We start from the raw sequence: 17,423 nt of genomic DNA, 5'->3' as shown, positions 1-17,423 counted from the left end.
CAGGAAGGCAACTCCATGACCGCTGTGTGGACGGCTCCCCTGTGGCCTTGCTCTGCCCCCTACGCTGCCCCTTGTGTCTGACTGAAATTATATGGTGGTGATGGTTTAGTAGCGAAGTCGTGTCCAACTCTTGCAACCCCATGGACTGTATCCCGCCAGGCTCTGGTGTCCATAATCCAGGCAAGAACACTGGAGGGGGTTGCCATTTCCTCCTCCAGGGGATCTTCCCAACCCAGGGATCGAACTCAAGTCTCCCACATTGGCAGGGGGATTCTTTACCCCTGAGCCAGCAGGGAAGCCTGAATGAAATTATAGCTGAGGCTAAAAAGACTCCTGGTGGGCAGAGCTCCTGAAACCTGATCTGACTCTCCGAGACGTTCCCCATTCCCTCATCAGCATTTACCTGGAGAGGGGGGTAAGTCTTCTGCATCCCACCCCTGCCCAGCCCCTTGGGAATTCTCCCAGCGAATTAAATTTCTCTCTCTCTCCTGTGACTCCTGCACCATGGACCTCATGCTGACCCTGCATTGCTCCCTGACCTCACAGGTCTCCTCTCTCCCCAGGACTCCTTCAGGGCCACCTTCCTGATGCCCCCATGACATCTGAGTACCAGGCGGAAGTTGGCTCTATAGAGGGGGAGGACTCCAGCACCCCCCACGATGCTACTGAATTTATAGGGTAGTTTGTCCCCAGGATGCCCAGCAGATCACGCGGCAGAACCGTGATGAGACTGGGGTGCTGTCCTGTCTGTGAGCTTCACCCCTGTTGCGGCCTGAGCTGTGGTCTGTTGTGTTCATTGCAGTTCACTCTCCACAGTGTGAACCTGCTGCCCATGGCTTCTGCTGATGGTCATTTGCCTTGTTCTCACGTTCTGATCGTCACAAGCTTACGCTGCCATGATCTTTCCCATCTACATCATTCATTTCACACCTGAACACCTTTCTGTTGGCTTTTGGGAGAGGCGTGGCTGCCTAGGGGATAGGTGGGTGTCCAGCTTCTGTGGACACTGCCAGAGTTTTCCAAAGGGTTTTGACCATTTTCTTCTCCCACCAGCTGTGTGAAAGAGTTCTGCTTAAGCATCCTCACCAAGCTTCAGGACCGTGAGACTTCCTACCTTTCTGCTAAGCTGGTGACTGCTCCGTCAGGTCCATTTCTCTACCCAAGCACTTATCACATGCTGATGGAGCATGATCAGTGTTTCCTCAGCAGAACCTCTGTCCAACGTGTTTGCCCATTTCTCTGATTGACTTGATTAGGCATCTTCCTGGTGGCTCAGATGGTCAAGAATCTGCCTACAATGCAGGAGTCCCCAGGTTCAATCCCTGGGTAGGGAAGATCCCCTGGAGGAGGGCATGGCAACCCACTCCAGTATTCTTGTCTGGAGAATCCCATGGATGGAGGAACCTGGCAGGCTACTATAGTCCGACTCCAAGAGTTGGACACGGCTGAGGGACTAACACGCATATTATGTAGGATTTCTTCTTTACATAAACCTTTATGTGTTAAAATTTTCTCTCTCACTCTGTGGCTTATGTTTTTCCCCTTGGAGTATTTTTTTGATGAATACTGAGATTTTGTCGTTGTTGTCTCAAACTCTGTGCAACTTTAAATTTTTTTTTCTGTGTGCAATTTTTAAACAGATTTTTGTTTTTTAATTATTATAGACTGACAGGTTTTGGTAAAGTGCAATAAAAATGAATTAGCATAAAACTAAAGCAAAGATATTCCAGATATAAATAAAAATAGACATAAAATTCCCCCATCAAATTGTTACAAAAACTTCTAAAACCTTCCTACTTGCTTGTCACATACTCGTAACAAAGTGACAGACTGGGACAAGTCCTTGAAACACAGTTTGAGCCATTTCCCAGCACTTTCCTCGGTCGCTGGTGTCTTCTGGCAGGCAGGAGCTCCAGAAGTCCTAATGGATTCACCTGTCCGAGAAAAATCAGGCTGAAGGCCTGACTTCCTGTTTGTTGAGGGTGTCCCCTCAAAGCAGACCCGAGCTCACCCCGAGGTGTGAGTGAGCTGGCTGCATTTCTGACGCTGCATCATCCCACGAGCCACACCCACCATGCAAACGGGCTGTTTACTGGCTCCAGCAGAATGAGCACTAAATGCAGGTCTTGTGTGTCTGAAACGGTGTTTATTTTCTCACCGCAAAGCCGAGTTGTTGGAGCTTTCAGTTGCTGGTCAGGAATTTTGATTTCTACACTTGGCTGAACATACAGACCGTTATGGTTTTCAGTATCGCTCACTGCAAGTGTGTGTTACAAGAACATTGTCACCAGCTATTTGACTCCACCTTTACTTGTCCATTTTTCCAATGAACTGTTTTGATTAAGGAACTTTTTCAAATTGGAAAGGAGTCATCTTGGGGAGGGTGGACCAAACCGGATTTTGGAGTTGGTTGTGTCTGACTTTGAACAACAGCATGCTTTGTACGACCGACCGGCCATTCATTCCTTCACTCTCTCCCCCTCCCTTCATCGGGCAGGGTCCGAGCTACTGTGTAATCAAGATTGAGCAAAACTGTCCCAACCCTAAAGATAACTAGTAAACTGAGTGCCTTAGAAAAGACAGAAAAGCCATAGATGATGAGGTAAAAGGGAAAGCTGGAAAACGAGGTTTCGTAGGTGGAATTTTAAAGGAAGTGTATGTTCCCAGGTGGAAGAAGTGCTCAAAGGATGTACAGATCCAGTCCATGGAAGCTAAAAAGTGTACACTGGCTTCCAAGTATAAGAAGATTCTGGAAGCCTCGTGTTTTCAGCGTGTATCTGAGGCATGGAATATACCTAGGCAGCGCTGCAGTGAACACAGGAACAAGCTGGAGGGAGGAAGAGAGCCAAGGCAGACAACTACTGCTGTTCACCAGGAGGACGTGGGTGGGGTGGGGCGCAAAGGGTGGAGCTGGAGGAGGATCAGGCGCCCAGCAAGGAGGCGAGGTGGTTTTGTTTTGTCTGCCTCCTTGCTGCTGTTATTCTAAGATGGGAAGCACATCACTCAGAACAGGACCTGTGATATGGTCTGAGCCCAGTGGAGCCCAGTGAAGCTCCAATCTTTTGGCCACCTGTTCTGAAGAGCTGACTCATTGGAAAAGACCCTGAAGCTGGGAAAGATTGAGGGCAGGAAGAGAACTGGGCAACAGAGAATGAGATGGTTGGATGGCATCACTGACTCAATGGACGTGAGTTTGAGCAAGCTCTGGGAGATGGCGAAGGACAGGGAAGCCTGGTGTGCTGCAGTCCATGGGGTTGCAAAGAGTCAGACATGACTGAGCGACTGAACAGCAACATCAAGGGTCCTTCTTTCCCTTTCACTCTTGTGCTGATGGAGGAGGGTATTAGGCCCCCTCACTGAAGGATGTAAAGATTTGTGTGATGCTGGCCTTGTTTCCCTATGCATTATTGACTCTAGCCCCCTGTACAACAGACAGTCAAAGCAGGCAGTAACTCTAGCTGTCTAATACTTGGGTGAGAAATTAGTCGCTGCCAGCAGGCGTCTCAGATTCTGGAGACAGCCGCTGATCCTTCCAGAAAGGCATGGCCCGTGTGGCTTTATGACTCAGGGGAGACCCCGTGGGCAATCAGCTGGTGACTTTTTAACGTGTGGCTCCCAGGCCCTGCAGACCTATCGCCCTGCTGTCTCACCTCCCCAGGGAGCACGTGTCACCTCTGCCCTGAGCTCAGCCAGTACCCCTCCCTACACATCAGAGCCCCCACCAAAAAGCATTTCCTCTGTTCCCTGTGAGCTGCTGGAGCCCGCTCCAAGCCCTATGGCAGAACTTGCTCCAGAGGTTCCTGCCCTTTATTCCCCTCACAACCTCTCCAGATCCAGACAGCCTCAAGGCTCAGGAACCTTGGAGGTCAAGTGTTAAAAGAACCTGGAGCTCAGGTGCCTTTGGTCTCAGAGATTCTAAGGGCTTGGAGGCTCCGGGCTACTATGAAGACTGTTTCACTCAAATTTGTCATTGTTTGAGCATGTTGAAGACTTGAGTTAGATTCTGTAAAAGCAGAGCCTATTCACACGGAGATGGCTTGTAGAGGGGGGAGTAAGGCAGGCAGGGTAGGTGAGAGGGGAGGAGTTAAGGATGCGGTCTCAGGTGGATTCTTGCCTTGCCTGATCCCTTGGGGAGCTAGGGAGCATGAATTGCACCTTGGGTTGGTCCCACTTGGAAGCAAGGGGACCGGCCGGAGTTCCTCTGTTCTAGTCTGTCATTGGCTGCAGGCTGCTGTCCATGGAGGGCAAAATGAAAGTGTTACTCAGTCATGTCCAACTCTGTGCTACCCCATGGACTGTAGCCCGCCAGGCTCCTCTGCCCATGGAATTCTCCAGGCAAGAATACTAGAGTGAGTTGCCATTCCTTTCTCCAGGGGATCTTCCTGACCAGGGAATCGAACCTGTGTCTCCTGAACTGCAGGCATCAGGTGGCTTGTAATTAAGGCTCCCATTCCTTCAAGGGCAGTGCTCTAGAGGAAGGGCAGCTGTAGCTTATTAAGGCATCAGTTCAGTAGAGCAGATGTTTAAAAAAAATTTTTTTTAATCCATTAGTAACGTGGGGACTGCATGAATGGGCGTGATGAAATTTAAACTTTGTAATGGTGGTCACCGACTTGATGGGCATGATTCTGAGCAGGCTCTGGGAGTTGGTGATGGTCAGGGAAGCCTGGTGTGCTGCGGTCCATGTGGTCACAAAGAGCTGGACATGACTGAGCACTGAACTGAACTAAATGGTGAGCAGGCGTGAATGCACAGGGGCACATCCACCCAGAGGGGTCAGACAGTAGCTGGTGCAGGAGGGTGCCTCAGCCACACACCAGCCACCCAGGTTGTCCGTTCACTGTGACATTAAGGTCCAGCCTCGAGTGGTGATGGTGAGTCTCTCACTGAAGCACAGGGACTTCAGCCTTGACCGTCAACCTGAAGCGTGGGGGCTTAACTGCCATTTTTTCCCTTCTCTGTGTTAGTATTTCTCTAGTTTGGGGTCCTAGAGTCCAGGGTTGGGTCTGGCCATTTTGTTTCCCCTTCTATCTGAATCCACACATCTTCTTAGTTTACGTTCCCAGTTGGGTAGCACAGAACATCCGTCATACCTCTCTAATGTTCTCAGTGTTAGTCGCTTAGTCGTGTCTGACTCTTTGTGACCCCAGGGACAGTAGCCCACCAGGCTCCTCTGTCCATGGAACTCTGCAGGCAAGAATACTGGGGTGGGTTGCCTTTCCCTTCTCCAGGGGATCTTCCCAACCCAGGGATCAAATCCGGGTCTCCTGCACTGCAGGCGGATGCTTTACCACCGAGCCACCAGGGAAGCCCAGTGTTCTCAGAGCTACATGCTCAGTATCTGACTATAATTGGTTAGTGCCCTCATCATACAAAAGTCCCAGTGCTTTGTGCTTTACCTGTGTGTGCAGATTTCCATGTTATGTTGGGTTTTCCTTGGGCTTTTTATTATACCAAGTCCCATACAGTCTTCAAGGCCATATCCATCTCTGGCCACTGGTACCCTAGGGACAGCCTCTGACCTCCCACCACGCCAAGTGGCTGCCCCTGGCCACACGATCACAGGGCCATGTGCAGTTTCCAGGGCACACTGACTGTTCCCTACTCGCTGTCCTGGCCACTCGTTGCCTCTGACACTGCTGCCCTATGGTTTCCCTGGTGGCTCCTGCCGTCTCCTGACTCAGCACCCTGTGGTCCCATGGCCTCTGCAGAGTAGCACCAGATAGACACCCCAGGATGGGGGAGACTCATAGACCCTTGCTCTCTGATTTACCCCATGTTTCTCCTTTAAAGGTGGCTTCCCTGGTGACTCAGACAGTAAAGAATCTGCCTGCAATGCAGAAGACCCAGGTTCAATCTCTGGATTGGGCAGATCCCCTGGAGAAGGGAATGGCAACCCCTCCAGTATTCTTGCCTGGAGAATCCTATGGACGGAGGAGCCTGGCGGGCTATATACAGTCCATGGGGTCACAAAGCGTCCAACATGACTGAGTGACTAACACTTCACTTCTCCTCTAAAACTTGCCCTGACAAAGGATATCTGCTAGGCTCTGAAAAGCCTTTGAGATCTTCCACCCCAAGCTCCATGGTTCTGTTTGTGCATTCTGTTCTGTGGTATCAGAAAGTGAGCGGCCCCAAGCTTAGCTGCCAGCCCCACCACCTCTGAGTCCCACAACAGACAGCCTGAGGGTCTCGCTCCCTTCCTGGGTCTGCTGCGGCTGTGGCCACGAGACTTGCTCCCCCGCCGGGCACCGAGGGAAGAGCTGTCATAAACAATGCCCAACCTGTCCCGTGTTAGTTCTGTCTTGGGAGTTGTCTTTTGTTTTTGTTCTGTTTTTTGACAACTCTCTTGAGGCTTAATTTGCATACAAGAAATGGTACCCATTTAAAATATAAAAGTCCTGGTGGTTCAGTGGCTAAGGTACCACGCTCCCAAGGCAGGGCGTCTGGGTTTGACCCGTGGTCAGGGAAGTAGATCCCACATGCTTCAACTAAGATCTGGTGCAGTCAAAACCAAAAAAAAACCCCACATGCTGCAACTAAGACCCGGCCTAGCTAAATAAGGGAACCCACCCGCAGAACCAAATTACAGAATATTTCCATCTTCCCCAAGCCTCCTCATGCTCCTTTCTGATAGAGGAGTTTTATTTGCTTTATCCTAGCTCATCTTCACAAGTCTGAGTAGAAACAGCCACCTCCCACTGACAGATGGGACGATAGAGGGACAGAGAGGCTCGCTGACTTCCTATGTCAGCCAGCCAGAAAGCAGCAGAGCCAAGATGTAAAACCAGGCATGTCTCATTCCGGCATCTGCGTGTGCTTCTCTGGGGCCTCTCAAAGCATGAGGGCAGAGCAGGGCTTGCTTTACAAACGAGCTGTTCTCTCACCAAGTTTCTTTGCTATTTTCTCTCATTTCTGAAGCCCTTCTTTTGTTTTCTTAAATTAACTTCAGTTTCTGTTTTTCTCCATCTTCTAGACTTCCTTCATGGAATAAAAGCCAGAGACTGAACTGAATTTAGAATTGCCTTGTCAATGTTGCCATATTTGTTCAGAAGTTCATTGAACCAGTGGTTATTTCTGGCTTGTCTGGTTGCCTTTTTTCAAAATTACTATTTTTAAAAGCTGTGTAGCCAAGACCAGTGGGGAAAAAAGAAGGCATGTGTGGGCTTCCAGAAACGCAACAACATGAAAAGTGGCAGCATTCTGGGCTCCGGCTTGTATACTCCTGCCCTCGATAAAGGCACGGCCTGGGTGCCCCTTTTTACCGCTGATTCCTATTGATCTGTTGTCTTGTTTTCCTAAAGTAACAGTTAATTATAAACACATAGGGAGGGATTTGATTTTTCCCAAGAGAGCCCAAGAAGTTTACATTTCCTGGACCCGTTGGTCTAAACCAGAAGGCCGGACATTGTGGAGACCAGGTTTCAGGAGAACCTGGGGGGGTGGGAAGGGGAGGGGGCACAGTTGCTGGATGGCTCCGGAGAGCTCAGACTGCAAAGCAGAAAGAGGCGAGAGAAATAGCACCTCGACAGGCAAAGAGCTGGTGTTCCCCATCGTGATGGCAGAATGGACTTTGGGGTTGACATTCAGTGAATAAAAAACTTTACCGTTACTCAGGAGGGGAAAAACAGCCTTGGGATACTTTGTCATGAGTAGACTCTTTGTAAACAGTTGGTGTCTGTGTCTTCATTTGAGGTTTTGGTGTGGCTGAGGCTTGACATAATGAGAGCCTGTTTCTGAGCCAGACCTTGACCTGAGAGCCCCGGCAGACAGGAAGGGCTTGGCTCTGAGCCCCAGGCTGCTGTCCAGGGATGCTCTACACCCAGAGAGCTCTGAGGGCAGAATCTCCAGATGGACAGATACACACAGAGCTCAGAGTGACCGTAAGGGTCCAGGTCAAGGCAGGCCCACCAGGCAGGAGTGGGCTTATTGTTGTAGTTCAGTCACTAAGTCGTGTCCCACTCCTTGCAACCCCATGGACAGCAGCATGTCAGGCTTCCCTGTCCTTCACAATCTCCTGGAGTTTGCTCCAATTCACGTCCATTGAATTGATGATGCCATCCAACCATCTCATCTCAAATCCCCAGCTCTAACATCATACACTAGGCCAGTGTTCCCTATATAAGAAGCAAGGGTGGAGGAGAACATGGCTCCTTTCCTGCCCATATTCCAGGTGCCTTTTGACTTCTTGAGCTCATAGGGTGGGTTACATGGGAAAAGGAATTTAGCTGAGATTGATTATGTCCAGTACTAGGACTCAGAGGTTGTTTACCATTCTTTGCTACTGTCATGAACCAAATAATACCTTGGCTGATGACAGCCAGTGCCGAGCAGGGGAGAAACATGGAGGACCCCCGAAACAAATGGTTTTCGGCAGCTGCTAGGTACGTTCCCCCAAACCCTTCCCGGGGCCAGCGAACCATGAGCAGCGGCTCCTCGAATACACCTCGTAGCGTCGTCATCACGGCGGCAGCTCTGCGCAAGGAAAACCCGGGGAGCCAGATATCGCGAGAGTGCAGCCTCACGTGGGCACCGAAATCTGTTCTCTAAAGTGGGTCCAGGTGCTGGCAGCTCCAAAGCCAGTAAAGAAAAGGTTGGTGGGAAGGTAAGTTTGCTTTATTTTGGAGGCCGGCAACTAGGGGTAGGGTGTTGTCCAAAGGCTGACTCCTCCCCCCACCCCCACCCCCGACAACCAGTGGGCAGGAGCTTTTAAAGGGGAGTTTGGGAGGCATGTGGGCAGAAGGAAGGAGCTACATGCAGAAACAACACAGTCAGCTCTGAGTCTTCTTGATTGTTTTAAGTACCGTTAATCTTCATTTCCAGGGTTGGCTGCTTCCCATTTCTTTGAGGCCAGTTCTCAGAATTGTGGCAGCTCATGTCAGGCTACAGTCTGGTCTTCATGAAGTTAACTTCTTCCACCTGCTGGGGGGTTCAGTGTCTACAAAATAGCCTTCATCGAGTTGTAGTAGTAACATCAAAGGTCACGGATTGTGCTTCTGGGTGGTCCAGTGGTTAAGAGTCCACCTTGCAATGCCTGGGACACTGGGTCAGTCCCTGACCTGGGAGGATCCCACGTGCTGTGGAGCAACTAAGCCCGTGCACCACAACCACTTAGAGCCTGGTAACTGCAACTACCGAAGCCTGCATGCCTAGAGCCTGTGTTCTGCAACAAGAGAAGCCGCCACAATGAAAAGCCTGTGCACCACAACCTCAGAGTAGGCCCTGCTCTCTGCAACTAGAGAAAGCCCTCGTGCAGCGACGAAGACCCACCATAACCAAAAAATAAATCTTAGAAAAAATCGTGGATCACCATAACAAATATAATAAGGAAAAATAAAATGCATGAGCAAATGAGTGTTTTACTGCTGCTGCTAAGTCGCTTCAGTCGTGTCCGACTCTGTGTGACCCCATAGAGGGCAGCCCACCAGGCTCCCCCGTCCCTGGGATTCTCCAGGCAAGAACACTGGAGTGTGTTGCCAATTCCTTCTCCAATGCGTGAAAGTGAAAAGTGAAAGTGAAGTCCTCAGTTGTGTCCGACTAGCGACCCCATGGACTGCAGCCTACCAGGCTCCTCCATCCATGGGATTTTCCAGGCAAGGGTACTGGAGTGGGGTGCCATTGCCTTCTCCGGATATTTAGTTAAACATACAATTATATCACTTATGTGAAATCTAAAAAATAAAATGAACTAGTGAATAAAACAAAATAGAAGCTGACTGGAACTTCCTTGGCAGTCCAGTGGTTAAGACTGTGCACTTCCACTGCAAGGGATGCAGGTTCAATCCCTGGTTGGAGAACTAAGATCTCACATGCCGTGCAGTATGGCAAAAAAAAAAAAAAAAAGCCAACTGATAGATAAGGGAAATGAATGGTTACCAGTGGGGAGAGGGGAGTGGGGTGAGCAACATTGGGGGAGGGGATAAAAAATAAAATCTTCACTATGGACTTTTATGGACTCGTGTGTGAAACTGTTGAAAATTGTAGAGCACTATAGAATTTAAAGAATCTTTCATTCAATTAAAAAGTGTCCAAATCATAAGAGAACAGGTTAATAAATGGTCAAAAAATACAGCAATTTAGCCACCACACAGGTCAAGAAGTTGAATGCTGCCAGTGCCCCCAGAGGCTTGTGCTCCTGTGCAGGATTTCATGGCGGTGGGAGTCCATGTTGTGTGTGCCAAAATGTGTGTGTCATTTCTGCAGTTAGTGGCCACTTGCAGTATGTCCAGCTTCTGGTTATTATGAACATGCTTGCGCATGTCTTTTGGTGCCTATGTGCACACACACTTAGGAGGAGAACTGCTGTATGTCATATCCGCTGGAAAAGGGATAGGCTACCCACTCCAGCATTCTTGAGTTTTCCTTGTGGCTCAGCTGGTAAAGAATCTGCCTGCAATGCAGGAGACCTGGGTTTGATCCCTGGGTTGGGAAGATCCCCTGGAGAAGGAAAAGGCTACCCACTCCAGTATTCAGGCCTGGAGAATTCCATGGACTGTTTAGTCCATGGGGTCCCAAAGAGTCGGACACGACTCAGTGACTTTCAGTTTCCACTTTCATATCCTTGTTAACACTAGAGACTGTCGGTCTGTTTAATTTTAGCCATTCTTGTGCTAGATAATGGAATCTCACTCTGGCTGTGATCAGCATTTCTCTGTTACTAATGAGGTTAAGCATCTTCACACGTGTATAATGATTATTTAGATTTTTTTTTTTTAATCCATGGCATGCGGGATCTTAGTTCTCCAGCCAGGGAACAAACCTGTGCCCCCTGTAGTGGAAATTTGGAGGCTTAACCACTGGACCACCAGGGAAGACCCAATACCTTTTCTGTGATATGCTGATTCAAGTATCTTGCCAACGTATCTACCGTTTGTCTGCCTATTTATTATTGATTTGTAGGAGTTCTTTATAAATTCTGGAACCCTCCAGAGGTTATATGTGCTGCAGTTATTTTCAAATCTGTGGCATGCATTTGAATGCTCTTCATGGTGGCTTTTGATGAACAGAAGTTCTTAAAGTTAGTGTAACTTGATTGTCTATCTTTGTGCCAATACCAAACACAGTCTTTGAAAGTACTCCAGTTTTGTAGTAAATCTTAAAATCTTGTAGCATACCTGCTACAGCATTTCTCTTCTTTTTCCCTTGTCTCTTCTTGGCCCTTTGCATTTCCATAAATTTTAGCATCAGCTTGCCAATATCTGAGATTTTTATTCAGTTTCAGTTCAGTTCAGTCGCTCAGTCGTGTCCGACTCTTTGCGACCCCATGAACTGCAGCACGCCAAGGCCTCCCTGTCCATCACCAACTGCCGGAGTCTACCCAAACCCATGTCCATTGAGTCGGTGATGCCATCCAACCATCTCATCCTCTGTCGTCCTCTTCTCCTCCTGCTCTCAATCTTTCCCAGCATCAGGGTCTTTTCAAATGATTAATTTGGACAGATTGACAGCTTAACAATTAAACTTCCATTATAGCCATTCACTACTTAAGTCATCTTTTAATTTTGCTCAGAAATACTTTGTACCATTCCATGTACAAATCTTAGACATCTTTTGTTAGATTTATTCCTTGGAATTTGGGGGGGCTGGTTATGCAATGACAGTCAGGCTTCCCGGGTGGCACAGTGAGAAAGAGTCTGCCTGCTAATGCCGGAGGTGATCCCCTGGAGCAGAAAATGGCAACCCACTCCACTATTCTTGCCTGGAAAATTCCATGGACAGAGGAGCCTGGTGGGCTACCCACTCCACTATTCTTGCCTGGAAAATTCCATTGACAGAGGAGCATGGTGGACTACAGTCCATGGGGTCGCAAAGGGTCGGACACGACTAAAAGATTGAGCACACACATGCTATGGCAAACAGTATCTTTTACATTTTTTTCTGTTTATTGCTGGTATATGGAGACACAGTTGGTGTTTTATGTTGCCTGTAGAACCAGTGTCCTTGATAAACTCATCTGTTAATTGTAACAGTTTGTATGTAGGTTCTTTGGGTTTATCTGTGTGATACAGTCATAGCATCTAAGAATGACAGTTTCATTCCATTTGTTCCAGCCCCTGTGCTTTTTATTCCCTGTGTTCCATGCTGGCTCTGTGCCTTGGACCTCATGAGGCTTTTCCCTCTTTCCTTCCAGATGAGGCAGAGGTACATATTGACTATGAAGATAATTTTCCTGATGATAGATCGGTGTCATTCAGAGAGCTCATGGAGGACTCCCACACAGAGGCAGAGGAGGACAGGAGTCAGGGAGAACCTTCTGAGGAGGCTCCAAAACAGGACCGTCTGGTCTCTATGCCTGTGGCAAGGGAAGACAGAGCCCAGGATACAGCCTTTGTGCCAACCACAGGCCTGCTGGGCGCTGGGAGCCCTGTCCCCACAGAGCTTCCAGGATCCCAAGGCAGTGGGAAGGACATGCTCTGGTCTCCTGCTGGGACCTTCCACAAGCCTGAGTGGGAAAAGGCGATGGATGATGACGCCAGAAAGCACCTTCCTGCTGGTGACCACCACAGGGGCAGCACGTTGGCCCCAGGGGAGCCGGAAACCAAGGTCATCTACCCCAGCACTCATGGCCCCTCGGGGCCCTCTGTGGGCAGGAATGACAGCAGGGCCAGTGACGCCACGGTGAGCAGCAGCGATGAGTCCTGGTTAGATGGCTACCCCGTGACTGACGGGGCCTGGAGGCAGACAGAGGCAGGAGCGGAGGAAGACGAGGAAGAGGAGGACAAAGGGGATGGATCAGTAGGGCTGGAGGAAAGCATGCTGATCACACCCAGCCAGCCTGCCCTTGTGGAAAGGAAGCGGTCCAGGGGCTCCACCCTCACACCCAGTGAGGACGTGACTTCACTTCTTCCATCTCAAACGCTAGACAGAGAAGCTTTGGCTCTCAGACCCACGAATGTGTCTGAAACTGAGGGTCCCGGCAAAGGGGCTGGTGACTTGACGGGAAATCAGTCAACCGTTCCCTGGAAATATGCCACAGAGAAGCCTCCCTCGTCCACCCTGCCCTATGAACTCACCAGCTCTACCCTGGAGACCGAGACAACCGCCGTCCAGAAGACGCCCAACCTTACTCCCTCAACTGTCGCGGCGGCCACCCAGACCCCACTGGAGACCACTGCCCCTGCTGTCCAGGATACCTTCCCGTACCTGCTGTCGGAGGACTTTCTGGGACAGGACGTCCCCGGCCCGGGTGCAAGCGAGCAGCTTCTCCCGACCTTGGAGCCCTGCGCTGGGGGCAAGTGTCCCAGCCTTGGCAGAGGCCCCATCATCGCCACGATCGTCACAGTCCTGTGCCTGCTGCTGTTCCTGGCAGGCGTGGGGGGCGTGTGGGGCTACCGAAGTTGCCAGCACAAGAGCTCCGTGTACAAGCTGAATGTTGGCCAGCGGCAGGCTCGGCACTACCATCAGCAGATCGAGATGGAGAAGGTCTAGCCGCCTTGGGGTGGGGGGTTCCCCCAAAGCCCCTGGACAGGAAAATAAACGGTGACCCATGACAGTGAGAACCGCTGACATTTCACGAGCGCATGAAACAGGGGAGTAGGGCTGCTCTTCCTTCTCTCAGGTCTTTGTTTTCTAGGCTGAGCAGTGGGTCTGGAAGCAGCTGGCAGGGCAGGGAGGCTTGGGCGGGGTCAGGACACGTCAGCAGCCCCTGGACCACCTGTCCTGGGCCCTGTTGCCCTAATCCCAGACCTATGCTTTGGCCCTAATTCCAGCTGGAGGTCAAAATTCACCTCTTCATCATACTGTTGTCTTCTTTTTTTTTAAAAGAAAGAAATGAGTCTGCAACCTAAAATTTTCGAAATAGGCGTGACAGAGTATTTGAGAGCAGCGTTATTTTGGATCAGGTATTTAATTGTTGGGAGTGGGAGAGGGAAGAAAAACAATGAGTTATTTCCTTTCAATGGTGCGATGTTGCTGAGGGCAAATGAGCCAAGATCCAGGACACAGTCTAGAAACTCTGAGATTTTTTCAAAATTGTTTGTTGCAATTGGAAAGAATTTACAACTGACATTTGTTGCGGGGTGGGGGGTGGGGACACACACCCCCCTGTCCCCTCTGTCCTGTGAGTCCATCTTTTTTTTTTTTTTAAACAAGGTTAGCTTTGTACCAGTAAGCACCGTTTCCTCTCAGAAGCAGTGGCCTGGTTGTCCTTGACCAGTCTGTGCCTAGGAATGTCTTAGAGTTTTTGCCAGGACTAACAAAACTCAGTCCTCGGCTTCCTCTCTCAGGATTAACCATTTCTCTGAACGCCAGGAAGAAAGAATGACCCAGGAGGGAAAAAATGTTTAAAGAGGGCCAAGGACTAGGATATCAAGCATGGGTACCTACTTGATGGAGAAGCAGAGGAATTACAAAGGAATATGAAGTGATCCGTGCCGACCTAGTCTTTACCCTGTCGTGACGACTGTGAGCTGTCTGGAAACAGCCTGAGTGCATCGCGAGCTCCCCCGGCTGGTGAGCATCCAGTTCATGGCGTCCCAGGCATCTTATGGTGACTCAGCTTGTCTCACTCATGACAGCAGTCCTCAGACCAGCAGCATAGATATCACCTGGGAACTTGCTGGAGATGCAAGTCCTCTGATTCCACCCTGGACGAAGGCGGCCTGTGTGCGTGCTCAGTCATGTCCAACTCTGCGACCACACAGGCCGTAGCCCACTAGGCTCCTCTGTCCATGGGATTCTCCTGGTGAGAATCTTGGAGTGGGTTGCCATTTCCTCCTCCTGGGGATCTTCCCAACCCAGGGATCAAACCTGCATTTCCTGGGGCTCATGTGTTGGTAGGCAGATTGTTGACTGCTGAGCCACCTGGGAAGCCCATTTATTGATTTGGTGTCATCTAAATTAATGTAAAAACGCACGTAGAAAGGGAATGATTAAAACAGCGTAAACTTCAATTGTATATCATGATGCATGTTTTGAGGTTGCTAAATGTTGAATGTTCACGAAAACTTGGGGGTGGGGGATGGGCAAGGATCCATTAACACAAAGCTTCTGAGATATTTAAAATAAATAATTATTTCCCCCAATAGTTACCTAGTGTATTTTATATCTGGGTTACATCACAGTTTTTGGTGGTTGTTCAGTCGCTAAGTCGAGTCTGACTCTTTGCGACCCCATGAACTGCAGTGTGTTAGACTTCACTGTCCTTCACTATCTCCCAGACTTTGCTCAAATTCATGTCCATTGAGTCATTGATGCCATGCAACCATCTCATCATCTGTCTCCCTCTCCTCCTGCCCTCAATCTTTCCCAGCATCAGAGTCTTTTCCAGTGAGTCAGCTCTTTGCATCAGGTAGCCAAAGGATTGGAGCTTCAGCTTCAGCATCAGTCCTTCCAATAAATATCCAGGACTGACTTCCTTCAGGATTGACTGGTTTGATCTCCTTGCAGTCCAAGGGACTCTCAAGAGTCTTCTCCAACACCACAGTTCAAGAGCATCAATTCTTCGGCTCTCACAATTTTTTTTTTTTTAAAAAAGGACTCTCTAGTAATCTTGAAAGTAATGTCTTAATACTTGCTGGATCTAAGACCAGCTTTTCTAAGCCTAATTCTCAGCCACCTGACTTCCTGCAGCAGGATTTTAGGGCATCCGCTGAGCTCCTACCCCCTCTTCCATCTTCCTAACACCAACCAGAGATCATGCTTCTCAGTACAACAAAAATCCCAGGATCTTGCTACTCTAAGTGTGGTTCCCAGGCCAGCAGTAGAGACACCACTTAGGAGCTTGTTAGAAATGCAGAATCCAGGACTTCCCTGGTGGCCCAGTGGTTAAGAATCTGCCTGCCAATGCAGGGGACATGGGTTTGATCCCTGGTTTGGGAAGATCCCACATGCCATGAGGCAATTAAGCCTGTGCTCTAGAGCATACTCATACCCTTCTCATCCAGAGAATTGTCCTCAGCCTAATGGGAGTTCCCTCACCCAGGAGTCAGGCCCCACTCCCACTGGCTGGGCAGCCTGTGTGGAGCCAGTGACTAATGGGCATGGTCACACGGAAGGTCAGCCTCTTTGCCTACAGGTGGGAGAGCTCCTGTGAGATCAGGCGGAGGCTGGTCTCCAGTGACCACACCCTTGCCAGCTCCTTACTGCTCCCCTTCTCCTGAGAGCACTCCATCACTCACACAAGGCTTTGCTTCAAGAGATCTGGACCTGGACTTACCTGGTGGTCCAGTGGATAAGAATCTGCCTGCCAATGGTGGGAGACACACGGGTTCAATTCCTGGTCCAGGAAGATCCCACATGCCCCAGAACAACTTAAGCCCCTGCACCACAATTACTGAAGCCCGCATGCTCTAGAGTCCACGCTCAGGAATAAGAGAAGCCCACACACCGCAATGAAGACTAGCCTCCGCTTGCTGCAACTAGAGAAAGGCCGTGTGCAGCAACGAAGACCCAGCACAACCAAAAATTTAAAAATATTTGCTAATAATAACTTTTAAAAAAGTGATCTGGACCTAAGATGTCCACTGATGGGTAAGCTCTTACTTCCTACTCCCCCCATTCCTGCTCGACCCAAACTTTTCCACTGTATCCTCTGGAATTCTTGGGCTGACATCAACAGAATCCCCCTGTCCTCCCCCTCCTCTTCCAGTAGCTGATGTGTGAGTTCTCTGTGCAGAGAGTCTGCTTTTGCCCTAACTGGCTCCTTACTCTTCCCACCTGCCTCCTTCTACACTTCTCTTCCTCCTCGCTTGTCCCTGGGTGACAGGCATGGAGCACGGTAGCTGTTGGCTGTCATGCTTCGATTGGTCCTTGTTTGAAACAGTAAATACTTTGTTACTTCTCAGACCATGGCACCAAGGGCCCAGCTCACTGGATCCAAAGCAAGCCCTAGATTCCCGATGTTATCCCTTCGTGGGATCCCAGGTATCTGAAAGACAGCCTTACTTGTGGGGAGGAATGAGCCTGCATCTCCTGAAGGATCCGGGCGGGTAAGGACCACCCCCCTCTCTGCCAGCCAACAGTCTTTGGGGTGAGGACTCTGCTTCCGTAGATGCACGTCAGAAACCTCACAGACCTGAGAAAGTAGCTCATGAGACACGTCCTAGGAATTCCCCGGTGGTCCAGTGGTTAGGACTCTGCACTTTTGTTGCCTAGGGCAGAGTTTCGATCCCTGGTGGGGGAACTAAGACCCTAAGATCCCACGAGCAGCTCAGTGTGGCAAAAAATAAACACAAACAAAAACAAAACACCACTTACCACGTGTCCTAGAAGGACTGGGTGTGGTTAGGGCAGTCCCATCACTGGACAGAGAAAGAAAATAGTCAAGAATAAGCAAAGTAAAACATTTAATGTGATTTCTTTAAAAAAGTTTGGTTTCCAACCATTTTCCAAAGAGTGAGACCATACCCACTGCCCTGATCCCAGGAGGGAAGTGGAAAAGACATCGGTAACAACGTTTCAGTGTGGCCTGTGGACCACAACTC

At 49.6% G+C, this 17,423-nt stretch overlaps 1 protein-coding gene across 1 annotated transcript in view; it reads left to right on the top strand.

Moving 5' to 3' along the window:
• Window positions 1-15,025, top strand: part of SUSD5 (sushi domain containing 5) — a 43,376-nt gene extending 28,351 nt beyond the window's left edge. Inside the window, exon 5 of the mRNA XM_055558210.1 lies at window positions 12,131-15,025. Within this exon, the coding sequence (XP_055414185.1) occupies window positions 12,131-13,428 (1,298 nt within the window). The 3' untranslated portion in view covers window positions 13,429-15,025. The remainder of the gene's footprint in view (window positions 1-12,130) is intronic.
• Window positions 15,026-17,423: the final 2,398 nt, after the last annotated feature.

This window comes from Bubalus kerabau, chromosome 20 (assembly GCF_029407905.1).
Source record: "Bubalus kerabau isolate K-KA32 ecotype Philippines breed swamp buffalo chromosome 20, PCC_UOA_SB_1v2, whole genome shotgun sequence".
Taxonomy (NCBI): domain Eukaryota; kingdom Metazoa; phylum Chordata; class Mammalia; order Artiodactyla; family Bovidae; genus Bubalus; species Bubalus kerabau.
Note: the sequence above shows the minus strand (reverse complement) of the source record. Positions and strands in the feature narration are given on the sequence as shown.